Source organism: Equus quagga, chromosome 12 (genome assembly GCF_021613505.1).
Source record: "Equus quagga isolate Etosha38 chromosome 12, UCLA_HA_Equagga_1.0, whole genome shotgun sequence".
In the NCBI taxonomy this organism is placed as follows: domain Eukaryota; kingdom Metazoa; phylum Chordata; class Mammalia; order Perissodactyla; family Equidae; genus Equus; species Equus quagga.
Window position 1 is genome coordinate 3,748,857 of NC_060278.1, and position 25,593 is coordinate 3,774,449.

The 25,593-nt window shown below is 36.3% G+C and overlaps 1 protein-coding gene across 1 annotated transcript in view; it reads right to left on the reverse strand.

Moving 5' to 3' along the window:
* Positions 1–3,263: 3,263 nt before the first annotated feature.
* The window catches only part of CCDC7 (coiled-coil domain containing 7), a 485,718-nt gene continuing 463,388 nt past the window's right edge, over positions 3,264–25,593 (reverse strand). The window contains exons 36-37 of the mRNA XM_046679053.1: positions 13,949–14,086; positions 3,264–3,481 (exon numbers count right to left, since the gene is read on the reverse strand). Coding sequence (XP_046535009.1) covers positions 3,264–3,481; positions 13,949–14,086 — 356 coding nt within the window. The remainder of the gene's footprint in view (positions 3,482–13,948; positions 14,087–25,593) is intronic.

Sequence of the window (25,593 nt, forward strand, 5' to 3'; positions counted from 1 at the left end):
TGTTCCTGTTCTCAGAGGGATGACTTTCAGTTTTTCCCCATTGAGTATGATGTTGGCTGTGGGTTTGTCATATATGGCCTTTATTATGTTGAGGTACTTTTCTTCTATACCCCATTTTATTGAGAGTTTTTTTTTTTTTAATCATGAATGGATGTTGGATCTTGTCAAATGCTTTCTCTGAGTCTATTGAGATTATCACTTGGATTTTGTTAATGTGGTGTGTCACATTGATTGATTTGCGGATGTTGAACCATTCCTGTGTCCCTGGTATGAATCCCACTTGATCATGGTGTATGATCTTTTTAATACGTTGCTGTATTCAGGTTGCCAATGTTTTGTTGAGGACTTTTGCATCTATGTTCATCAGCAGCACTGGCCTGTAATTTTCCTTTATTGTGTTGTCCTTGTCTAGCTTGGTATCAGGGTGATGTTGGCCTTATAGAATGTGTTAGGAATATTTCTGTCTTCCTCAATTTTTTTGGAATGGTTTGGGAAGCACAGGTAATAAATCTTTGAATGTTTGTTATAATTCTCCAGAGATCCCATCTGCTTTCTGATTATAATATTCTCTTATAATCTTTTGTATTTCTGTGGTATCTCTTCTAATTTCTCCTCTTTCATTCTAATTTTATTGAGCCCTCTTGCTTTTTTTCTTAATGAACCTGGCTAAGAGTTTCTCAGTTTTGTTTATCTTCTCAAAGAACTAGCTCCTTGTTTCATTGATCCTTTCTACACTCTTTTTTTGTTTTAATTTCATTTATTTCTGCTCTATTTATTTATTTCCCTCCTGCTGAGTTTGGGCGTTGTTTGTTCTTTTTCTAATTCTGTTAGGTGTAGTTTAAGATTGTTTATTTGAGCTTTCTCTTGTTTGTTAACATGTGCCTGTAATGGTATACATTTCCTTCTTAGGACCGCTTTTGCTGCATCCCATATGAGTTGGTATGGTGTGTTTTCGTTCTCATTTGTCTCCAAAATTTTTTTTTCTCCCTTTATTTCTTCCACGACCCATGGGTTGTTCAGCAGCATGTTGTTTAGTCTCAATGTACTTGTTCTCTTCCCAGCTTTTTTCTTGTAATTGATTTCTAGTTTCATAGCATTATGGTCGGAAAAGATAGTAGATATGATTTCAGTCTTCTTAAATATATTGAGGTTTGCCTTGTTTTCCAATATGTGGTTTATCCTTGAGAATGTTCCATGTGCACTTGAGAAGAATGTATATTCTGCTTTTTTTGGTTGGAATGCTCTCTATATATCTATTAAGTCCATCTTATCAAGTGTTTCACTTTAATCCACTATTTCCTTGTTGGCTTTTTCTCTGGATGATCTCTCCATTGATGTAAGTGGTGTGTTGAGGTCCCCTACTCTTATCGTGTTATTGATAATATCCCCTTTTAGGTTTGTTAATAGTTGCTTTATGTCCTTTGGTGCCCCTGTGTTGGGTGCATATATGTTTATAAGTGTTATGTCTTCTTGGTGGAGAGTCCCTTTTATCATTATATACTGCCCCTCTATGTCTCTCTTTACCTGTTTTATCTTGAAGTCTACTTTGTCTGATATAAGTATGGCAACACCTGCGTTCTTTTGTTTGCCATTAGCTTGGAGTATTGTCTTCACTCTGAGCCTGTGCTTGTCTTTAGAGCTGATATATGTTTCCTGGAGGCAGCATATTGTTGGATCTTGTTCTTTAGTCCATCTTGCCACTCTCTGTTTTTTGATTGGAGAATTCAACCCATTTACATTTAGAGTGATTATTGATATATGAGGGCTTAATACTGCCATCTTATTGCACATTTTCTGGTTCTTCTGCATTTTCTTTGTTAACTGTCCTGTGTATTTCGGAATACCAATTTGATTAGGTAGTTTTCTATGTTGGTTTTCTTCATTTTCTCCTTGTTTATATATATCTCTGTTCTAATGATTTGTTTAGTAGTTACCATTAGGTTTGTATAAAAAACCTCATAGATGAGATAGTCCAGTTTCTGATAGCCTCTTATTTCCTTATAATGTACTGATTTCATCCCTTTCCTCTTCCCCCTCTATGTTATTTTTATCACATCTTGTTCCTTCTTGTGTTGTGAGTTTGTGGTTAAAATGATGAGATTATTTTCATTTTAGTGTTCTCCTTTTCTTCATCCTTGATGTAAAAGTTAAGTGTTTACCAACCTGATCTGATAGAGAGCTGCCATTTTCTGATTATTGCCTACCTATTGATCACCTTGCTCAGGGCTTTGTAGCCCCTTTCCTATTTTTTTTTTCTTTTCAGGTATGCAGGCCCTTCTTGAGGATTTCTTGTAGTCGGGGGGTCTTGTGGTGATGAACTCCTTTAGCTTTTGTTTATTTGGGAAAGTTTTTATTTCTCCATCATATCTGAAGGAGATTTTGCTGGATAAAGTATTCTTGGCTGAAATTTTTTGTCTTTCAGGATTTTGAATATATCATTCCTCTGTCTCCTAGCCTGTAAGCTTTCTGCTGAGAAATCTGGTGAAAGCCTGAGAAGGGTTCCTTCATAAGTTAATTTCTTCTGCCTTGGTGCCCTTAATATTTTTTCTTTGTCATTGACTTTTGCCAGCTTTACTACGATATGCCTTGAAGTAGGTCGTTTTATATTGACATAGTTAGGAGATCTCATAGCCTCTTCCATGTGGATTTCCATCTTCTCCCCAGGTTTGGGAAGTTCTCCACTGTTATTCCTTTGAACAAGCTTTCTCCTCCATTCTCCTCTTCACCTCTCTGGAATACCTATAATCCTTATGTTGTATTTCCTAATTAAGTCAGATACTTTTCTGAGAGCTTCTTCATTTCTTTTTAGTCTTAGTTCTCTCTTTTCCCTCTGAAGCATTTCTATGGTATTGCCCTCTAAATTGCTAATTTGTCCTCCATACTGTCAGTTCTGCTGTTTAGTGAGTCCAGATTTGTCCTTATCTCATCCATTGTGTTTTTCATCTCCAACGATTCTGATTGGTTCTTCTTTATAGTTTCAATCTCTTTTGTGAAGAAACTCCTGAACTCGTTAATTTGTCTTTCTATGTTTTCTTGTAACTCGTTGAGTTTTTTAATGATAGCTATTTTGAATTCTTTTTCATTTAGTTTATGGATTTATGTGTCTTCAGGGTTGGTTTCTGGGTACTTGTCATTTTCCTTCTGGTCTGGAGATTTAACATACTTTCTCATACTGCTTGGTGGTGTGGGTTTTTGCCTCCACATGGTGGTGTTATCTGGTCATATCTGCTATGTGCTGCCGCTGAGTGGGGATCAGGCACTGTTTATTCTTGGCCCAGCATGGTTAGGGGCATCCCAGCTCCGACCACTGACTGCTTTTCTCTGTGTGTGCCACTCTGGCTGATGGCCGATCTGGAGCACCAGCAGGAAGAGTGCTCTCCTTCACCTGTGCTTCCCCCAGCCTCTGCTTCTCTATCTGTATGGAGCTCTGAGCTGTCACAGGACTGGGGTGCCAGGCAGGGCAAGGGGCACTTTCTTATACCTGTGAAACAGCACACTTTTAAACACCAAGGGGTCAAAGAAGAAATAAGGGAAATTAGGAAGTACTTAGACATTAATGAAAATGAAAAACCCACATACCAAAACTTATAGGATGCAGCTAGGCAGTACTCAGAGATAAGTTTATACCTATAAACACCTATATCAAAAAAGAATAATCTCAAATCAATCACCTAACTTTATACCTTGAAAAACTAGAAAAAGAAGAGCAAACTGAACTCAAATCTAGCAGAAGGAAGGATATAGTAAAGATTAGAGCAGAGATAAATAAAGAAGAACAGAAAAACAGAATCAATGAAATAAAAAGTTCATTCTTTGAACAAGGTCAACAAAAACTTTAGATAGAATGACAAAGAAAAAAAGAAATGACACAAGGGGAGATATTAGTACCAACTTTACAGAAATAAAAATTATTGTAAGAAGATACTTGGAACAATTATATACCAACAAATTAGGTAACCTAAATGAAATGGATAAATTCTTAGAAACATTAATTAAACAGATTCAAGAAGAAATAGAGAATTTGAACAGACCCATAACCAGTTAAGAGATTGAATCTGTAATCAAAACCTTCCAACAAAGAAAAGTCCAGGACCAGATGCATCACTGGTGAGTTCTACCAAATATTTATAGAAAAATTAACACTGATCTTTCTCAAAATCTTCCAAAAAATAGAAGTGGAAGGAACACTTTCTAACTCATTCTTAGAGTCCAGCATTACCCTGGTACCAAAGTCTGGTGATGTCATCACAAGAAAAAATATTGTAGACCCATAACCCTTATGAATATAGATATAAAAATCCTCAACAAAATACTAGCAAACCAGAACCAAAAGCCTATTAAAAGGATTGTTTCCATGATCAAATGTGATTTATCCCAAGAATGCAAAAGTGGTTCCACACACAAAAATTAATGTAATAACTCATTTTAGTAGAATCAAGGGGAAAAACATGATTAGTAAAATTACCACAAGATTAGGTAAATTGAAGTAGAAAGGGTATTTGACAAGATGCAACACCCTTTCATGATAAAAACACTCAGAAAACGGAATAGGAGGGAAAATTCTCAACATAATAAAGAATATTTATCAATAAATCACAGCTAACATCATCCTCAATGATAAAAGACTGAAAGTTTTCTCCTAAGATCAGTAACCAGACAAGAATGCACGTTTTAACCACTGCTATTCAACTGTGTATTGGAAGTTTCAGCCAGATAAAGTGTACAAAAAAAAAAAAAGAAAAGGTATCCAAATGGGAAAGGAATAATAAACTATCTGCTCATAGATGACCTGATTCTATATATATAGAAAATCCCGAAGAACCCACTAGAAAACTACAAGAGCTAATAAATTAATTCAGTGAAGTTGTGTTTCAAGATCACTCAAAACTAAGCAGTGTTTATAAACACCAGCAATGAGCAATCTGAAAAGGAAATTAAGATAGCAATTCCATTTACAATAGCATCAAAAATGATAAAGTACTTAAGAATAAACTTAATCAAGGAGACTTGTACACTGAAAATCACAAAACATTGCCGAAAGGAATTAAAGAACACACCAGTAAATGGAAAGACATCTGTGTTCATGGATTGTAAGGTTTAATAGTGTTACAACGTCAGTACCACCCAAAGTGATCTGCAGATTCAATGCAACACCTATCAAAATCCCACTGATGTTTTTTGCAGGAATGGAAAAGTCAATCCTCAAATTAATATGAAATTGCAAAGGTCCCCAAATAGCCAAGACAGTCTTGAAAAAAATAAACAGATTGGGAGGACAAGTGTCATACTTAATGTGATTATTGGTAAGGTAGGTTTTAGCCTTTCATTTTGTATTTATTTTGTATTTGTCCCATCTTATCCTTTTTCCTTTTTTCTGCATTGTCTTGATTAATTGAATATTTTTTATTCCATTTTATCTCTTTAATGGATTATTAGCTCTAACTTGGTTTTCAGTTTTTTGGTTGCTTAAAGATTTATAAATATGCATCTGGACACAATCTATTTTCAAAAGATATTAGATCTCTGTGTATTCTTTAAAAACTTATATTTCCATTTCTGCCCTCCCTGCCTTTATGTTATTTTTGTCATACAGTTTACATTTTAAAAATGCTTTTTATTTTGAAATAGTTATAGATTCATTGAAAGTTGCAAACATGTATTCAGGGAGGTCCCATGCACTCTTCATCCAATTTCCCCTAAAGATGACCTCTTATATAACTGGTACAATACCAAAAATCAAGGAGTTGAACTTGGTACAACCAGAGAGCTTATTCAGATTTCACCAGTTTTGTGTGTACTTATTTGTGTGTGTCTGTGAATGGTTCTGTGCAGTTTTATCATGTGTGTAGATTTGTGCAATCACAACCCCAGTCAAGATACAGAAATAATTCATCACCATGAGGTGCTCTCATGCTGCCCATTTATAGCCACACTGACCCCACTTTCCCCTGTACCCTGCCAACCACTAATCTGTTCTTGATCTCTATAGTCTTATTTCATGATGTTTACAAATAGAATCATACAGTATATAACCTTTTGATATTTGCCCTTTCTCTTATCATCATTCTCTTGAGTTCCATATAAGTTGTGTTTATCAATAGTTTATTATTTTTTATTGCTGACTAGTATTCCATGGTAGGGTATGGTGTAGTTTGTTTAAGCACTCATATTAAAGGACATATTGATTGTTTCCAGTTTGGGGATATTATGAACACAATTGCTATTAATATTAATGTACAGATTTTTATGAAGATGTAAGTTTTCATTCCTCTGGAAGACATGCCCAAGACTCCAATTGCTGGTCATATGGGAAATCCATGTTTAATTTGTGTCAGAAGCTGTGACAGTACTTTTCATAGTGGCTGTGCCCTTTTGCATACTAACCAGCAAAATATGAGTGATTGTTTCTTCCCCTCCCCAGCATTTGATGTTATTATTATTTTCATTTAGCCATTCTCATACATGTATATTGATATCTCATTGTGGTTTTTATTTGTATTCCCCTAGTAGTAATGATGTTGAACACCTTTTCACATGCTTATTTGCCATCTGTGTGTTCTTTTTTTTGAGGAAGATTAGCCCTGAGCTAACTACTGCCAATTCTCCTCTTTTTGCTGAGGAAGACTGGCCCTGAGCTAACATCCATGCCCATCTTCCTCTACTTTATACGTGGGACGCCTACCACAGCATGGCTTTTGCCAAGCGGTGCCATGTCTGCACCTGGGATCTGAACCAGCCAACCCCAGGCTGCCAAGAAACGGAACGTGCGAACTTAACCACTGCGCCACTGGGCCGGCCCGCCGTCTGTGTGTTCTTGATGAAACATGTTTTCCTGTCTTTTTCCCACATTCTAATCAGATTTTTTATCATTCTTGAGTTTTCAGAGTTCTGTATATATTCTAGATACAAGTCCTTTTTCGAATATGTGGTTGGCAAATATGTTCCCTCAGCTTGTAGCTTATCTTTTCATTCTCTTCATATAGAGTCTTTTGAAGAACAAAAATTTTTAATTTTGATGAGGCCAAGTTTAACAATTTTTTCCACTTACAAACATGCTTCTGATGTCAAACCTCAGAACACTTTGCCTTGTTCTAAGTCCTGAAGATTTTCTCCTACAGTTTTACATTTTGCATTTAAAGCTGTGATTCGTTTTGAGCTAATTTATGTATAACATGATGTTTAAATCAAGTGTTGTATTTGTGCCTATAGATGTCCAGTTGCTCCAGGCCATTTTTGAAAAAGCTAACTTTCCTCTGTGGAATTGCTTTTGCAACTTTGTTAAATGCCAGTTGGGCATATTTGTGTGGGTCTATTTTTGGATGCTGGTGTTTGTGAATTTTACCGTTTTGGGTGCTGGATTTTTTTTAATCTTGAAGTATTCTTGAGCTAAAGGGTTGCAATTTAGTTCCTTGTAAACAGTTTGATACTTTTGGGTCTTATTCTTTGATTTGTTAAGAGGGATGTAATGTAAGTGCCCGACAAGCTTTTAATTGCTAAGACATCCATTTCACAAGGCATTCATCTTGAATAAACCTCTTCCAGCTGTATGACACAGCTACTAGCAAAACAACCAGATAAGGATTAGCCTGCCCCCACCCATGAAGGCCCCTCTTTCAGAAAGTCCTGGGTAACCTAGATAACTGACAGCTTGAGTGACCCACTTCTCCTTTCTCAGCCCAAATTTCAGCTTGTGTGCTTTAAATTAACCAATAAAGAGTGAACATGGGAAACCTTAGACACTCCACCCTTAGACCCTAATAAAGGCAGAGCCCCAGGTCTGTGTGCTGGGTCTATCTATAACCCTGACCTCACTGTGTGGTCCTTAGGCATACCGTGGGACGTGAGAGTAATAAATCTTGTTCCTCAAAATTCCCTGATGGTTTCTTGATTAAGTGCATTCTGCGATCATAATAAGAACCAAAAGGGCCAGTCCAGCCACAACACTGGCCCTGATGGGGAGGTATTTGAGGCTCACTATGAGTTATATGGGCCTGGGTGAACATCTCAGGCATTCCTAGCTGGTAGTATCACTGTCAACACAACAAGGGACCAGAGCAATGTTTAAGCCAGGACTATTTCTCATCATCAAAGCAAGATCTTCTGACCACTCCACACAATGCTTTTGGAATTATGAGGTTTTTCAATCTGACTGACACGAATAATCATTAATCCTGGCCCTTTGCAAACCTCTAATCCTTTGGGAATGTGTTTTCTCAACCTTGCATAATTTCCTCACATGAATACACTAGTCAGCACTTTACTAAATTCTTAAGGGGACGCGCGGCATATCTCTAGTGTTCTCTCTGTGCGTAGCTCTTCTCTCTCTTACTGTCTTGCCTACTCTAACCTCATGGATGTTCTTGGATTCTCAGCTCCAGGGAGAAGGCCAAGCTCTGTCTTTGTGCCCTTTCCCTGAGTCATGTCCTGGGAAGTCTTTAAAGACTGTAACTTGGGACAATTGTAGAGATCACTTCCTTTGTTTTCCATCTCTCAGGAATGCTCCGAGTGTTGAAAACTGTTTCTTTCATTTCGTTTAGTTTTTGGTTCACAAAAGAATAAATCTAGCATTCCATCTTGGCTTGAAACAGAATTCTTGAAAAGATGAAATTTTAAAATTTTTGAAGTTTAAATGATCAATTTTTATGATGTTATCAATTTTATGAAGTCCAATTTATCAACTTATAAAATGTGTGATTGAATTCAAGAAATCTATGCTTAACCAAAAACAAAATAAAAATAAAGTAAAACAAAGGCTTCTTTCTATGTTTTATCCTATTTTTTAATTTTTGGTTTTACCTTTTATATTTGAGCTTTGCATCCATTGGGATTTAAATTTTTAATTTTTTTTTCTTTTTGCATATGGATATTCAAGTTTTTCAGCACTATTTGCTGAAAATGCTATTAACTCTCCATTTAATTGCCTCTTCATCTTTGTAGAAAATTAATTAAACAAGTGTGTGAAGATGTATTTATTGATTTTCCATTCTGTTCTATTGATCTGTTTCTATTTTTTTCTTTTTCTTTTTTAGAGGAAGATTAGCCCTGAGCTAACATCTGCTGCCCATCCTCTTTTATTTTTTGCTGAGGAAGACTGGGCCTGAGCTAACATCCATGACCATTTCTTCTACTTTATATGTGGGGAAAAAAAAGATTGGCAACAGTTGTTAGCCCAGATGCCAATCTTTGGGGAAAAAAAAAAAAATGTCATTGGGATTCCGTTTGGGATTGTGTTGAATCTGTAGATGGCTTTAGGTAGTATGGACATTTTAATTATGCTTATTCTTCCAATCCTTGTGCACAGAATGTCTTTCCCTCTCTTTATGTCGTCATAAATTTCTTTCAGGAAAGTCTTTTAGTTTTCATTGTATAGGTCTTTCACTTCCTTGGTTAAATTTATTCCAAGATATTTTATTCTTTTTGTTGTGATTGTGAATGGGATTGTGTTCTTGAGTTCTCTTTCTGTTAGTTCATTATTAGAGTATAGAAATGCTACCGTTTTATGCAAGTTGATTTTGTACCCTGCAACTTTGCCATAATTGTTGATTACTTCTAGTAGCTTTCCAATGGATTTTTTAGGGTTTTCTATATATAAGATCATGTCTGCAATTAGTGAGAGTTTCACTTCTTCATTGCCTATTTGGATTCCTTTTGTTTCTTTTTTCTGCCTAATTGCTCTGGCCAAAGCCTCCAGTACTGTGTTGAATAAGAGTGGTGAGAGTGGGCACCCTTGTCTTGTTCCTGTTCTCAGAGGGATGGCGTTCAGTTTTTCCCCATTGAGTGTGATGCTGGTTGTGGGTTTGTCATATATGGCCTTTATTATGTTGAGGTACTTTCCTTCTATACCCATTTTATAGAGAGTTTTTATCATAAATAGTTGTTGGATCTTGTCAAATGCTTTCTCTGCATCTATTGAGATGATCACGTGTTTTTTGTTCCTCCTTTTGTTAATGTGGTGTATCATGTTGATTGATTTGCAGATGTTGCACCATCCCTGTGTCCCTGGTATAAATCGCACTTGATCATAGTGTGTGATCTTTTTAATGCATTGTTGTAGTCGATTTGCCAGTATTTAGTTGGAGGTTTCTGTGTCTATGTTCATCAGCGATGTTGGCCTTTAGTTTCCCTTTGTGTTGTCCTTGTCTGGTTTGGGAATCAGGGTGATGTTGGCCTTGTAGAATGTGTTGGGAAGTGCTACATCTTCCTCAATTTTCTGGAATAGTTTGAGAAGGATAGATATTAAATCTTCTTTGAACATTTGGTAGAATTCTCCAGAGAAGCTGTCTGGTCCTGGACTTTTATTTTGGGGGAAGTTTTTGATTACTGTCTCAATCTCTTTACTTATGATTGGGCTATTCAGATTCTCTATTTCTTCCTGATTTACTTTTGGGATGTTGTAAGAGTCTAAGAAGTTACCCATTTCTTCGAAGTTGTCCGATTTGTTGGCATATAGTTCTTCATATGATCTTCATAGGTGGTTATTCTGCTACCTTTACTGTACCTTTTGTCTTTATCAGTGATTTTATTGGCATTTTTTGGATAATTTTCTTATTCCTATTTGTGATCCTCTCTTTCTCACTTAAATAAGTCCCTTTAGCATTTCTCGTAAATCTGGTTTCTTGGTTATAAACTCCTTTAATTTTTGCTTATCTAGGAAACTTCATCTCTCCTTCCCTTCTGAATGATAACCGTGCTGGGTAGAGATTCTTGCCTGTAGGTTTTTTCCTTTCAGTACTTTAAATACATTGTGCCACTCCCTTCTAGCCTGTAAGGTTTCTGCTGAGAAGTCAGCTCATAACTTTATGGGTTTCCTTTGTATGTAAGTTGTTGCCTTTCTCTTGTGGCTTTTACGATTCTCTCTTCATCTTTAATTTTGGACATTTTCCTTACAATATATCTTGGTGTGGGCCTCTTTGGGTTTATGTGCTCTCTGTGCTTCCTGAACTTGGATGTCTGTTTCCTTCCTTAGCTTAGGAAAGTTTTCAGCTATTATTTCTTGAAATAGATTCTCTACCCCTTTGTCTTTGTCTTCTCCTTCTGGGATACCTATAATATGAATGTTACTGCACATGATATTGTCCCAGAGTTCTCTTAGACTGTTCTTGTTCTTTTTAATTCTTTTTTCTTTTATCTGTTCAGCTTGAGTGATTTCCTCTAGTCTTTTGTCCACCTCGCCAATCCATTCTTCTGTATCTTCTACTCTGCTCTGGAGTCCCTCTAGTTACTTTTTTCATTTCCAGTATTGTATTCTTCATTTCTGATTGGCTCTTTTTTATATTTGCCAATTCTTTGTTGATGTTCACATTGTGTTCATCCGTTCTTCTCCCAAGGTCAGTAAGCATCCTTATGACTTTTTGCTTGAACTCTTTATCAGGTATACTGTTTATTTTTGTTTAATTTAGTTATTTTTCTGATGTTTTGTCCTGTTCTCTTGCTTGGAATGTATTCTTTTGCCTCCTCATTTTGCCACTTTCTCTGTGCTTATATCTGTGTATTCGGTGTTTCAACTACTCCTCCCAATCTTGCCGAAGTTGCCTTATGTAGGACATACCTTTTGAGGCCCAACAGTGTGGTTCCCTCTCATCACCAGTTCCAAGTGTTCCGGGAGTGATCCCTGTGTGGGCTGCTTATGTCCTTCTGTTGTGGCAGGGTTGTTCTTACTACAGGTGCCCAGGGAGTCTAGGCTGTCCCCCTGACCGGCTGGTTGTACTGCTCAGCTGTGTGTAGCTTCTATGGACCCTTCAGTCAGTTTTCTGGGCTTGCAACACAGTTGGCTGCAAAGTCTAATAGCACATTGCTGTTGCATTTCTTCTGTTAAGTGAGTAGGCTCCCAGTGTGGCTGGTTCTGAGACTCAGGAGCTTACAGTTGATGTAGGCCTCCAGCCTTCAAGGTTGTTGTCAGCTCTCTCAGGATTGCAGCTGAATGGGGCTGGCCCCAGGCCCAGAAGTCCCCAGTTGTTTCAGGCTTTGGATGGTGAGGCCGATCCCCTATGTGGCTGTTGGAGAAGCACAGGTCTTCTGCCTCTGATAAGCCCCACCCTCCACAGGCCCATGCCCACCATCAACACAGTCCTGGCCTGTGCACACGTCCTGGCCCCTTGGAGAGGACCCAGTTTCCCCTCTGCAGAGGCCCTCATAGACTCCACCAATGCTCCACACACTCCACCCATTCATCATGCATGCCCTACCCCACTGAGGTGTACCCACTCACCTGCTTGCAGAAGATCCAGGCACCCAGTCTATGCAGGCTGAAAAGTTGACCAAGAGCTTGCTGTTAGGTGAGGCCAGTCCCTAGGGAGGGCTGCCTGCACTTTCTGAGCTGGATTAAATCAGTACTCTAGTGGGTGGGGCTGACCGTGGGCTAACAGGCCAGAGGAAGAACTCCAATGGCATCTGCTAGCATCTGTTTCTGCACAGCTGTACTAGGTCATAATAATGGCTGCCACCAATGTCTCAGTCCCTGGAGAGATCTCCCCTCTCACTGAGATGCACCTAGAGTTTGTCTGGTTCATCAAACCTGTTTTCATCAAAGTACTTTGCACCTTTCTTTCTGGTAATTTTAGTTTGCTTTCTGAAATGGGTGAGTTTGTGCATTGGCCCTTTAACAGCTGGTTTTTGCTGCTTATGTCTGATAGCTTTTCTAAGGGTATTCCCCATTGTAGTTAATAGCTAGCAAAGCCAGATATTATGACACTATCTCAGTTGTGCTGAGTCTGAAGGATGCTTGTAGGGGTCACATTCCTTCACTCAGGTCCCCCACTATTCCAGGGAAGGCTGCATACCTTAGGGTTGCTCCCACCCAAAGCTCTGCAGGTTACAATGGTGGCTTTTTTCTCTCTGGACAGGAATTTCTTCCTCTTACACCTCAGTCATGACTGTCCTTTGTTGCAGGGGGTCTTTTTATCCCATTTTCAGTTCTCTCTCAGGGGTAGTTGTTCCAAAAATCGTTATAACTTGGTTGTGTTCTTGAGAGCAGATGAGTTCAGAGTCCACCTACACCACTATCTTGACCTCTGTTACTATTTAAGTTCTTTGAATTTTTTTGTGGAAATAAAAATTTGTGTCTGGTATCATATTCCTTTTTCCTGAATAAATTGCTTTAACTTTTCTTATAGTGTGAGTCTTGGTAATAAAATCTTTCAGCTTTTGCTTGCTTGAAAATGTCTTTATTGATCTTCTATTCTTTTTCCAAATCTTTCCCTATTTTTCAATTGAGTTTTTTGCTGCTTATTATGAGTTATAAAATTTCTTTATTTATTCTGCATACAAATTCTGTGTCAGATATGTGTATTGTACATTTTCTTTAGTCTCTGAGTTGTCTCTTTTTTTAGTGTCTTTCAAAGATCAGAAGTCAAATTTTGATGAGTCTAGTTTAGCATATTTTTAAAATTTTATAGTTATTGTTTTTTGAGTTGTAAGAAATATTTTCCCTACCCCAAGATCATAAAGATTTTCTTTTAGAAGTTTTATAGTTGTTCAACGTTTATATTTAGATCTATAACATTTTATTTTATTTATTTCTTAAAAATTTTGACTGTGGTAAAATATACATACAATTTACCATCTTAACCTTTTTCAGTGTACAATTCAGTACTTTTAAGTACATTAACATTGTTGTGCAAGCAAACTGCAGGACTTTTTTCATCTTTCCAAACTTAAGCTCTCTATGTAAACTTTTTGCTGTAATAAGACTATCCAAATTAATACCAGTAATACGAGTCCATGCCAAACACAAGCGAACTATTCTCCATTAGAGTCCTGCATGATATGAAATTTAACCATTTCTGCCAAATCAACATGTTTTAATGTATAATTAAAAACAATACAGGTAGAGAATATAAAACCAGTTTTACCTACTAGTAGCTGCTTGTAGGAAATATCATTATGCTTCCACAACTGTTTTACTATATCAGACTATAGTAGTCAGGTTAAAATTCTGCTCTACTCCTACCAGTGGTCACCTTTTGTTGTAAATCTCTTTTGGAAATCTGATTAACTTGAGCATCTCCAAGCTGGATGTCTTTGTTCTTTGGCATTTCTTCTAGAACAGCTTTTGATGCAGATTCTTGATGAATGTCTGTGTGCATAACTAAAAGATTAAAACATTTTGTGCAATATTTATTGCAAATAAAATTTGCCATCAATTTATCAAATTTTAATGTTTGATAAAATGACATGAAGAATTTCTCTGCTTTGAAAATGTACTTCAGGGCCTGGCCGAGTGGCGTAGCAGTTGAGTTCATGTGCTCTGCTTTGATGGCCCGGGATTCACCAGTTCAGATCCTGGGTGCAGACATATGCACTGCTTGTCAAGCCGTACTGTGGCAGGTGTCCCACATATAAAATAGAGGAAGACAGGCACAGATGTTAGCTCAGGGCCAATGTTCCTCAGCAAATAGAGGAAGATTGGTGGTGGATGTTAGCTCTGGGCTAATCTTCCTCACCAAAAAAAAAAAAAAAATTCATATTGTCACTCATTCTTGAATCATAATTTTTTTTTTAACCCTTTACTATGCTCTGTTTATTTTAGGGCCTTTCTTGTGACAGTTTTGGGAGTTAACTTCCAACAATATCACTTGCACAGGCCAGGCCTAGAGAGGCCCAGAACTCTGTGACTTTCACAGAAATGAGGGGGAGTGTGAGACAGGTGTAGAGGATCTGATCAGCAGTGTCTCTTCCAGGGACCTTGATAGCTTCTGTCCAGATGACAGCTTCTGTCCAAATGTTGATGACAGTGACAGAAATGCCAATGACACCATCGCAACTCTGGGCTGACCTCTAGCCTCAGGAGGAGACATTTACTGAAGTTGAGTCTCCAGGAAAATTTTTTGATCCCTACTGTCCCAAGGAGACTCTCAAATTTTCCTAAAGGGCTCGTCTTTTCCTACCTCCTTTTATGCCCATCAACCAGACTCATACAAGAATAGCTCTAGAAAATGGGGCAGGGCAGCAAATATGTGTGTAAGGTTGCCTCTAGTGTTTCTGTCTCTCCTCAACAAGTGGGAGGAATTTTGGTTTTTGTTATTTGTTTTCTAAAAGATTTAACCATTTTTCGTTGTAGAATTCTGTGGCTTTAAATATACTCATATTGTTGTGCAACATCACCACCATCTATCTCCGGAAATTTTTCAGCTGCCCAAACTAAAATTTCATACCCCTTAAACAATAACTTCCCATTTCCCCCTAACCCTAGTCTCTGGCAACTACCATTCCCCTGTCATCTCTATGAGTACTAGGTACTCTACACAAGTAGAATCATACAAGATTTGTCCTTTTATGACCGACTTATTTCACTTAGCATGATGTGTTGAGGGTCATCCATGTTATAGCATCTATAAGATTTGCCCTTTTACAGCTGCACAATACTCCATTGCATGTAGATACCACATTTTGTTTATCCATTCATCCATTCATGGATATTTGGATTTTTCCACCTTTAGTTATTGCAAATAGTGCTGCTATAAACATCCATGTTTAAATATCTGTTTGAGTCCTTGCTTTCAATATTTTTGGGTATATATCCAGAGGTAGAATGATTGGTTCATATAGTGACTCTATGTTTGATTTTTTGAGGAGCTACCATCATATTTTCCATGGTGGCTATACCATTTTACATTCCCACTAGCAATGCACAAGTGTTCCAATTTCTTCATATTCTTGCCCGCAGTTTTTGTTTTCTGTTTTCTTAACAATGGCCATCCTAATGAGTGTGAGGTGATATCTCATAGTGTTTTTGTTTTGCATTTCTGTAGTCTTTAGTGATGTTAAGCATCTTTTCATGTGCTTGTTGGCCATTTGTATATCTTCTTTGAAGAAACGTCTAAGTCCTTTGCCCATTTTAAAATTGAGTTTTGTTATTGTTTAATCGTAAGAATTTTTATATATTTTTTGGATATTAATCCCTTATCAGATATATTATTTTCAAAGTTTTCTCCCACTCCATGGGTTTCTTTTCTGTTTGTTGATAGGGTTCTTGATGCACAAAGGTTTTTAACTCTGATGAAGTTCAATATGTATTTTTCTTTTGTTCCCTGTGCTTTTGGTTGCATATCTAAGAAGTTATTACCAAATCCAATATTACAAATTTTTCCTGTATGCTTTCTTCAAAGAATTTTATTGTATTAGCTTTTATGTTTAATTTTCTATGGAAGTATAGTTTACATACAATATTATGTTACTTTCAAGTGTCAAAAATAGTGATTTGACCTTTATATACTTTAAAAAAATGATCACCATAATAAGTCTAGTAGCCATCTGTCAGCATGCAAAGTTATACAACATTATTGACTAGATTCTCTATGCTGTATATTACATCCTTGTGATGTATTTATTTTATAACTGGAAGTTTGTACCTCTTAATACTCTTCACTTATTTTGCCCAACCCCAAACCCACCTCTCCTCTGGCAACCACCAGTTTGTTCTCTGCATTCATCAGTCTGTTTTGATTTTTAGATTCCACATATAAGTGAAATCATACGGTATTTGTCTTTCTCTATCTGACTTACTTCACTCAGCATAATATCCTCTGGGTTCATCCATGTTGTTGCAAATGGCAAGACTTGATGTTTTTATGGCTGAGTAATATTCCATTGTATACATATGTGTATATCACCTCTTCTTTATCCATTAATTTGTTGATGGGCACTTAGTTTGCTTCCGTATCTTGGCTATTGTAAATAATGCTGCAATGAACGTAGGGTGCATATATCTTTTTGAATTAGAGTTTCTGTTTTCTTTGAATCAATACTCAGAAGTGGAACTGCTGGATTGTATGATGCTTCAATTTTTAATTTTTTGAGGAAACTTCACACTGTTTTCCATAGTGGCTGCATCAATTTACATTCCCACTAACACTGCACGAGGGTTTCACTTTCTTCACATCCTTTCCAACACTTCTTGTTTGTTGTCTTTTTGATGATGGTCATTCTGACAGGTGTGAGGTGATATCTCATAATTTTGATTTGCATTTCCTTGATGATTAGTGATTTTGAGCATCTTTTCATGTGTCTGTTAGCCATCTGTATGTCTTCTTTGGAAAAATGTCTATTCAGGTCCTCTGCCCAGTTTTTAATCAGATTTTTTTTTTTTTTTTTTTTTGCTATTGAGTTGTATGAGTTTTTAAATATATTTTGGATATTAACTTCTTATTGGATACATCATGTGCAAATATCTTCTCTCCTTCAGTGGGTTGCCTTTTCATTTTGTTGGTTATTTCCTTCACTATGCAAAAGCTTTTGAGTTTGATGTCCTATTTATTTATTTTTGCTTTTGTGCCCTTGCCTGAGGAGACAGGTCCAAAAAAATATTGCTAAGACTAATGTCAAAGAGTTTACTACCTATGTTTTCTTCCAGGAGTTTTATGGTTTCAGGTTTTACCTTTAAGTCTTTAATTCATTTTGAGTTAATTTTTCTTATATGGTGTAAGAAAGTGGTCCAGTTTTATTGTTTTGCATGTAGCTGTTGAATTTTCCAAAAACCATTTATTGAAAGGACTGTCTTTTCCCTGTTGTATATTCTTGCCTCCTTTGTTGCAGATTAATTGACCATATATGTGTGGGTTTGTTTATGGACTCTATATCCTGTTGCATTGATCTATGTATCTGTTTTCTCTATATGTTATCATGTGATCAGCAAACAGTGACAGTTTTACTTCTTTCTTTCCAATTCAGATGTATTTTTTTCTTTTTCTTGTCTGATTGCTGTGGCTAAGAGTTCCAATACTATGTTGAATAAAAGTGGTAAGTGTAGGCATCCTTGTCTTGTTTCTGATCTTAGAGGAAATGCTTTTAGCCTTTTACCTTTGAATATGATGTTAGTTGTAGATTTGTCTTATATGGGCTTTATTACATTGTGGTATGTTTCTTCTATACATACTTGGTTGAGAGTTTTTTTTTTTTTTTTTTTTTTTTTTTTACCATAGGTGATGTTGAATTTTGTCAAAAGCTTTTTCTGCATCTATTGAGATGATTATATGATTTTTATTCTTTGTTTTCCTAATTTGGTGTATCATGTTGATTGACTGGAAGATATTGAATCATTCTTGCATTTCTAAAATAAATCCCACTTGATTATGGTGTATGATCCTTTTAATGTATTGTTGAATTTGGTTTGCTAATATTTTGTTGAGGATTTTTGCATCTATGTTCATCAGCGATATTAGCCTGTAATTTTATTTTTTTGTACTTTTTTTTCTGGTTTTGGTATCATGGTAATGCTGGCCTTGTAGAATGCATTTGGAAGCATTCCTTCCTTTTCTATTTTTTGGAATAGTTTGAGAAAGATAATTATTAACTCTTGTTTAAATATTTGGTAGAATTAACCTATGAAGCTTTCTGATCCTGGGCTTGTTGTGAGTTTTTTGATTACTGATTCAATTTCATTACTAGTAATTGATCTCTTCGTATTTTCTATTTCATCCTGATTCACTCCTGGAAGATTGTATATTTCTAGGAATTTATCCATTTCTTCTAGGTTGTCCAATTTGTTGGCATATAATTGTTCTTAGTAATGTCTTCTGATCCTTTGTATTTCTTCTCCCCTTTCACTTCTGATTTTATTTATTTAGGCCCTCTTTTTTTCTTAATGAATCTGGCTGAAGGTTTATCAATTTTCTTTGTTTTAAAAGAATCTGCTTATAGTTTGATTGGTCTTTTCCTTTTTTTTTTTAGTCTCTATTTCATTTTTTTGCACTCTGATCTTTATTATTTCCTTCCTTCTGCTAACTTTGGGTTTTGTTTGTTCTTCTTTCTCTGATTGCTTTATGTGTAAGGTTAGATTGTTTGAGATTTTTCTTATTTCCTGAAGTAGGCCTGTATTGCTATAAACTTCTTTCTTAGAACTGCTTTTGCTGCATCCCATAGATTTTGGAATTTTGTGTTTTCATTTTCATTTGTCTCAAGGTATCTTTTATTTCCTCTTTGATTTCTTCAATGACCCATTCATTGTTTAGTAGTATGTGTTTATACTCCATGTGTTTGTGTTTTTTCCAGTTTTCTTCTTGTAGTTGACTTCTAGTTTCATGCCATTGTGGTCAGAAAAGATGTTTGATGTGGTTTCAGTCTTTTTAAATGTATTGAGACTTGTTTTGTGGCCTAAGATGTGATCTCTCCTAGAGAATGTTCTATGTGCACTTGAAAAGAATGTGTATTCTCCTGTTTTTTGATAGAATTTTCTGTATACATCTTTTAAATGCATCTGGCCTAATGCATCATTTAAGGCCAATGTTTCCTTATTGATTTTCTGTCTGGATGAGCTATCCATTGATGTAAGTGGAATGTTAACATCCCCTACTATTATTGTATTACTGTCAATTTTTCCCTTTGTGTCTGTTAATATTTGCTTTATATATTTAGATGCTCCTATGTTGGGTGCATGTATATGTACAGTTGTTATATCTTTTTGATGGATTGACCCCTTTATCATTATATAATAGCCTTCTTTGTCTCTTCGTATCATTTTTAATGTAAAGTCTATTTTGGTCTTATATAAATGTAGATACCCCTGGTTTTTTGGCTACCATTTATTTGAACTATCTTTTTTCATCTTTCACTCTCAGTCTGTGTGTGTCTTTAGGCTAAAGTGAGTCTCTTGCAAGCATAATATCATTGTATTCCATTTTTTTAAATCCATTTAGACTGTCTATGTCTTTCATAGCAAAATTTAATCCACTTACATTTAAAGTAATCATCGATACATAAGGACTTAGTGTTGCAATTTTGTTAATTGTTTTTTTAGCTGTTTTGTAGATCAATTATTTCTTGCTTCTTGTTTTTTCATTTTTGAGGAAGATTAGCCCAGAGCTAACATTCACCACCAATCCACCTCCTTTTTTACTGAGGAAGATTGGGCATGAGCCTACATCCATGACCATCTTCCTCTACTTTATACGTGGGACACCTGCCACAGCATGGCTTGATAAGTGGTGCATAGGTCTGCACCTGAGATCTGAACCAGTGAACCCTGGGCCACCAAAGCAGAGCATGCAAACTTAACCACTGCACAACCAGGCCAGCCCCCTGCTTCTTTTTTTTAAAAAATTCAATTTATTTAAGCTAAAAAAAATAAAAAACAGTTTACCTATGTTTTCATTTCATATTTTTGCATCTATGTTCATCAGGGATATTATCCTGTAATTTTCTTTTTTTGTAGTGTCCTTATCTGGCTTTTGTACTAGTACTGGTAATTCTGGCTTCATAAAATGAGTTTGGAAGAGTTCTCTACTCTTCTATTTTTTGGAAGGGTTTCTGAAGGTTTGGTATTAATTATTCTGTGGATGTTTGCTAGAATTCATCTAGTTTTGAACTTACATTTGTTGGTAGGTTTTTGATTATTGATTTAATCTCCTTAGTAGTAATCGGTCTGTTCAAATTTTCTATTTCATCATGATTCAGTCTTGGTGGGCTGTATATCTCTAGGAATATATCCATTTCTGTCGGAGTCCAGCTCCAACAGAGTCCAGGTTCCTGAGGGACGAATGGCGTTGGCGAAGAGATTGAGACTGCACACCAAGTTGGTGGAAGCAAGTCTGAAGTCTTTATTGTCAAGCATGAGTTTATATATATTTTGAGGATTACATAAGCATCTGGGGTACATCTATTTTCTCCCCTGAAGTAGCTTGATTTTTCCCCATGATATCATTTTACTTCCTTAATTTATTTGGGTCATCAGCAGTTTCTAAAGGTTACTTCCCTTATTCAGTCTTGGGACAGAGCTGTTCTTTTCATTTTCTGGGTAAGTGCAGTTAATATTTATAGATCCCTACAGTATTTTTTGCAGGGGGTGAGACTCGGGTTATGCTGGAGAACGGAACAAGCCTTGGGGCAAAGGTGAGCCAAGGTACGTCTAGACCAGGCACATACAGGTCCCCACATCCTCTTACATAACTCCCACACTGAGACATCTGACTCTTTAACCCTCTTTCTTCGGCAGGGCCCTGGGGATGTTGAAGGAGTGTTAGTCAGAAGAGGGTCTTTCTTGTCTATTACAGTGGGATTCCCCTTTCCTAGCAGATTCCCCTGGGTAAGCACAAGCGTCATGAAGAGAGCCAATACAGCAACTAGTAACAGCAGTTTGAGCAAGGAGGACCCTCGGCCGTTCCTGCAGGGGTGGCTTTGCAACTCCCGTGCTTCATGTGCCCCGACTGTGTCACTGGGCTGCAGCAGTTGCAGGACGGCGTCTGGCACATTTCTTCTGGGTTGTCCAATTTGTTAGCATATAATTGCTCATAATAGTCTTTTATGATACTTTGTATTTCTGTGGTATCAGTTGTAACATCTCCTCTTTCCTTTCTGAGTTTATTTGAGTCCTCTCTTTTTCTTGGTGTTTCTTGCTAAAGGTTTGTCAATTTTGTTTATCTTTGCAAAGAACCAGCTCTTAGTTTCATTGATCGTTTATATTGTCTTTTTAGTCTCAGTTCCTTCATTTCTGCTTTGTTATTTTCTTCCTTGTACTAACTTTGGGCTTTATTTGTTCTTCTTTTCTAATTTCTTGAGGTGCAAATATTAGGTTGCTTGAGACTTTTCTTGTTTCTTGAGGTAGATATTTATCTCTATGAACTTCCCTCTAAGAACTAATTTTGCTGCATCCCATAAATTTGAGTATGTCACGTTTGTATTTTCATTTGTCTCAGGTTTTTTTTATTTCTCTTTTTATTTATTCTTTGACCATTTGATTGTTCCGTAGCATGTTGTTTAATCTCATAATTGTGAATTTTCCTGTTTTCTTCATGTAATTAATTTTTAGTTTTATACCATTGTGACTGGGAGAGATGTTTGGTATCATTTCAATCCTCTTAAATTTCTTAAGACTTGTTTTGTGGCCTAGCATATAATCTATCTTGAAAATGTTCCATGTGCACTTGACAAGAAAGTGTATTCTGTTGCTTTTGGATGGAATGTTCTGCAAATGTTTGTTAAGTCCATCTGGTTAAACATGTTGTTTAAAGTTGATAATTCCTTATGGATTTTCTCTCTTGATGATCTATCCATTGACATAAGAGGGGTGTTAAAGTGCCCCATTATTATTGTATTGCTATGTATTTCTCCTTTTGCACCTGTTACTATTTGCCTTATATATTTAGGTGCTTCTATGTTGGGTGCATAAATATTTACAATGTTATATCTTTTGTCTTTTATTACAGTCTTTGTTTTAAAGTCTATTTTGTCTGATATAAGTATAACTACTCTAGTTTTCTTTTTGTTTCCATTTGCGTGGAATATCTTTTTCCATTCCTTCACTTTTAGTCTGTGTGTCCTTACATCTAAAGTGAGTCTCTGGTAGGCAGCATATACATCAATTTTTTTTTAATCTATTCAGTCACTCTATGTCTTTTGATTGGAGAACTTAGTTTATTTATATTTAAAGTAATTATTGATAGGTATGTGCTTATTGCCATTTTGTGAATTGTTCTTTGGCTGTTTTTGTAGTTCCTCTCTTCTTCTCTAGCTCTCTGGCTTTATGGTTTGATGACTTTATTTAGTGGTATGCTTATATTCCTTTCTCTTTACACTTTGTGTATTTACTGTAAGTTTTTGCTTTGTTATTACCAAGAGGCTTACAATTAACAACTTACATCTTTAATAGTCTATTTTATTAACTTACTTTGATCCCATTGTAAATTTGGTCTTGCTGCTTATCCTTTGTGTGTGTGTGTGTGTGTGTGATTTGATGTCTTTTGGTATCTGTATGCTTTGGCTTTATCATGTCCTTTTGTGTAATTACTACAGGTTTTTCCTTTGTGGTTAGCATGAGGCTTATATAAAATATCTTAAAGTTATAACACCCTATTTTAAACTGATAACAACTTAAATTTGGTAGCATTCCTAAACTTTATCTGTTTACTTCTGCCCCTATCACACTTTAGGTTATTGATGTTACAGTTTGCACATTTTTTATATTATGTATCCAATAACAGCTTATTGTAGTTGTGGTTATTTTTACTATACTTGTTTTTTAACTGTTAAGCTAGAGTTGTAAGTGAAGTATGCACCATCATTATCATATTACAGAATCCTACTTTTACCATATATTTACATTTACCCGTAAGTTTATGCTACCTTCCTAAGTTTTTATGATGTTAATTCCACCCTTTCTGTCCACTCAAAGAATTCCTTTTAGCATTTCTTGTAAGGCAGGTCTAGATATGCTAAACTCTCTGAACTTTTGTTTGTTTTGTTTTCAGCCATTATTTCTTCAAATAATCTATCTTCCCCTTTCTCTGTCTCTTTTCCTTCTGGGAATTTCACAACGCATATTTTCATCTGCTTGATGGTGTCCCTTAGGCCCTGTTCACTTTAATTCAATCTTTTTTCTTTCTGTTCCTCAGACTTGATAATTTCAATTGTTTTATCAAGTTCACTGATCCTTTGCTCCACCTTCTCAAATCTGCTTTTAAATCCCTCTAGTGAACTTTTCACTTTAGTTATTGTATTTTTTCAATTCAAATTTTCTCTTCTTTTAAAGTATTTTCTCTTTATTGATATCTCCACTCTGTTCATTCCGTGTGTTCTCGGCATTCTCCGCTTCTTCTCACAGCTCTCTGAGCATCTTCAAGACAGTTGCTTTAGAGTCTTCATCTAGTAAGTCTGCCAACTAGTTTTCCTCAGGGACAGTTTCTGCTCATTTATTTTTACCCTTGAATGGGCCATATTTTTTATTTCTTTGTATGCCTTGTGATTTTTTTTTTTTTTTGCAAAACTGGACGTTTGAATCTTATAATTTTATAACATTGGAGATTCTCTCCCTTCCCCAGAGTTTGCTATGTTGTTTTGATTGATTCTTGGCTGTCTCTGTGCTGGGGGTCAGCCTGAGGTGTAGACTTAAGCTCTGCACCTCCGTGGTCAGAAGCAGCAGTTGTGATCAGAGCACAGATCCCAAATACTTAGCAGACAGGTTCCTTATTGCCCACTTTGGCTCCCATAAACTGTGTGCTGGGTGCTCCAGGAATACCGATGCCTCCCATTGGGCTAGGGGCTGGGGCTGGGAGGCTGCTACCATGCTTAATGCTGAAATTGACAGAAATTAATTGTAACTTACCATCCAAATCTTCCTTTGAAAATTGCAAGACTTCAGACTCCATATTTCCAAAATTGTTATATCAGACAGATATGCCAGTACAGTTTTTGTCCAGGTGGGGAGATGGATTTCTGGTACTTCTTACTTCTTCATCTTCTCCAAATCCTCCTTGTTTTGTTATTTTTTATAATTTCTCTTTGTTGATATTCTCATTTTGTTTGTATCTCATTTCCCTGATTTCCTTTAGTTCTTTGATCATATTTTACTTTATCTCTGAACATATTTAAGACAGTTGCTTTAAAGGCTTTATCTAGTAAAGCTGATGCCTGTGTTTTTTCAGGGACAGTTTCTAGATATTTATTTTGCTATTTTTAATAGACTATATTTTCCTGTTTCTCTGTATGCTTTGTGATTTCCTGTTGAAAACTGCCATTTGAAAGAGCAAATACCTCTCCCAGTGTTTGCAGACTGGTCTGGAAGACCTTCGCTAATTAGTAGGCCCTTGAGCCTTATAATCAGCCCAGAGTGAAAGTTTAAGGTATTCTCAGTTCTTTTCTGGGCATGTGTCCTTCCTGGGCCTTTGTGTGTACCTTTTTTTCCCCTAATTTCTCTCTGCTTAAGTCTTAATTTCCCAAAGAGTCTCATCCCAGCTTTTTCTCAGGGCTTTAGATGTTTTACTGTATTTCTCTGCCCGTAACCTCTTGCTCCCAGATGAGCACAGGTGTACATTTCCCCTGCAGTCTCCATGTGCCGAGGTGCCTGCCACTGCCTCCCACAGCTCCTGCCAACTGAGATCCTAACTATGAGCTATGACTCAAGCCAGACCGAAGCCAGTCCCTTTGGGAGATGATTGACAGGTTAGAATGTTGCTAATATTTTCTATTCTGCTTTTTCTGGCTTGAAGGAGGGAACTGGGAACTGTGCTGCTCACTCCAACCACACTGTGCCATGCTGGGAAGGGGGTGAGACAAGGGCAAGTATCAAAACAGAACCTGTTTTTCAGATCCAAATCTTAAATTTAGGGTTTCCTGTTCATCTTCAGATTTCATTATACAAATGCTCTCTGGGTGATTATTTAAAAAATGTTTGTATTTTAAAATAATTTTAGACCTATAGACAAGTTACAAAAATAACACAAAGACTTTCCATATACCCATTGCCATGGAGTTCCTTCTAGGCTTTCTATCTTTCTTGTCTATAACATCTCTCTCCAATGGTGAGAAACCTAGCTCCTACTCTCCATCATGCCTGTATTTATTTGTTCAACCTCAGAATACATGTAACATATGTTTAGAATTGTTAATCTGTGCTCCTGCAAGAAACAAATTTGACTACAGTTCAGTATCTATATACATCATTTTGTCTTGAATATCATAGTTTCTAGTGTGTTTGGTTTTTTTCAATCAATATTATGTTCTTGAAACATTTAAAGGTTATTATTAAGAAAATAATATTGATAAAATATTATAGATATATCGAGTTCTCTCTTGATTCTAAGTAAAACTTTCCCTAATAATACCACTGAGTAATATTACTTTCAAATATATTAAATATATCATCCTACTTAATCTTCACACCCATGG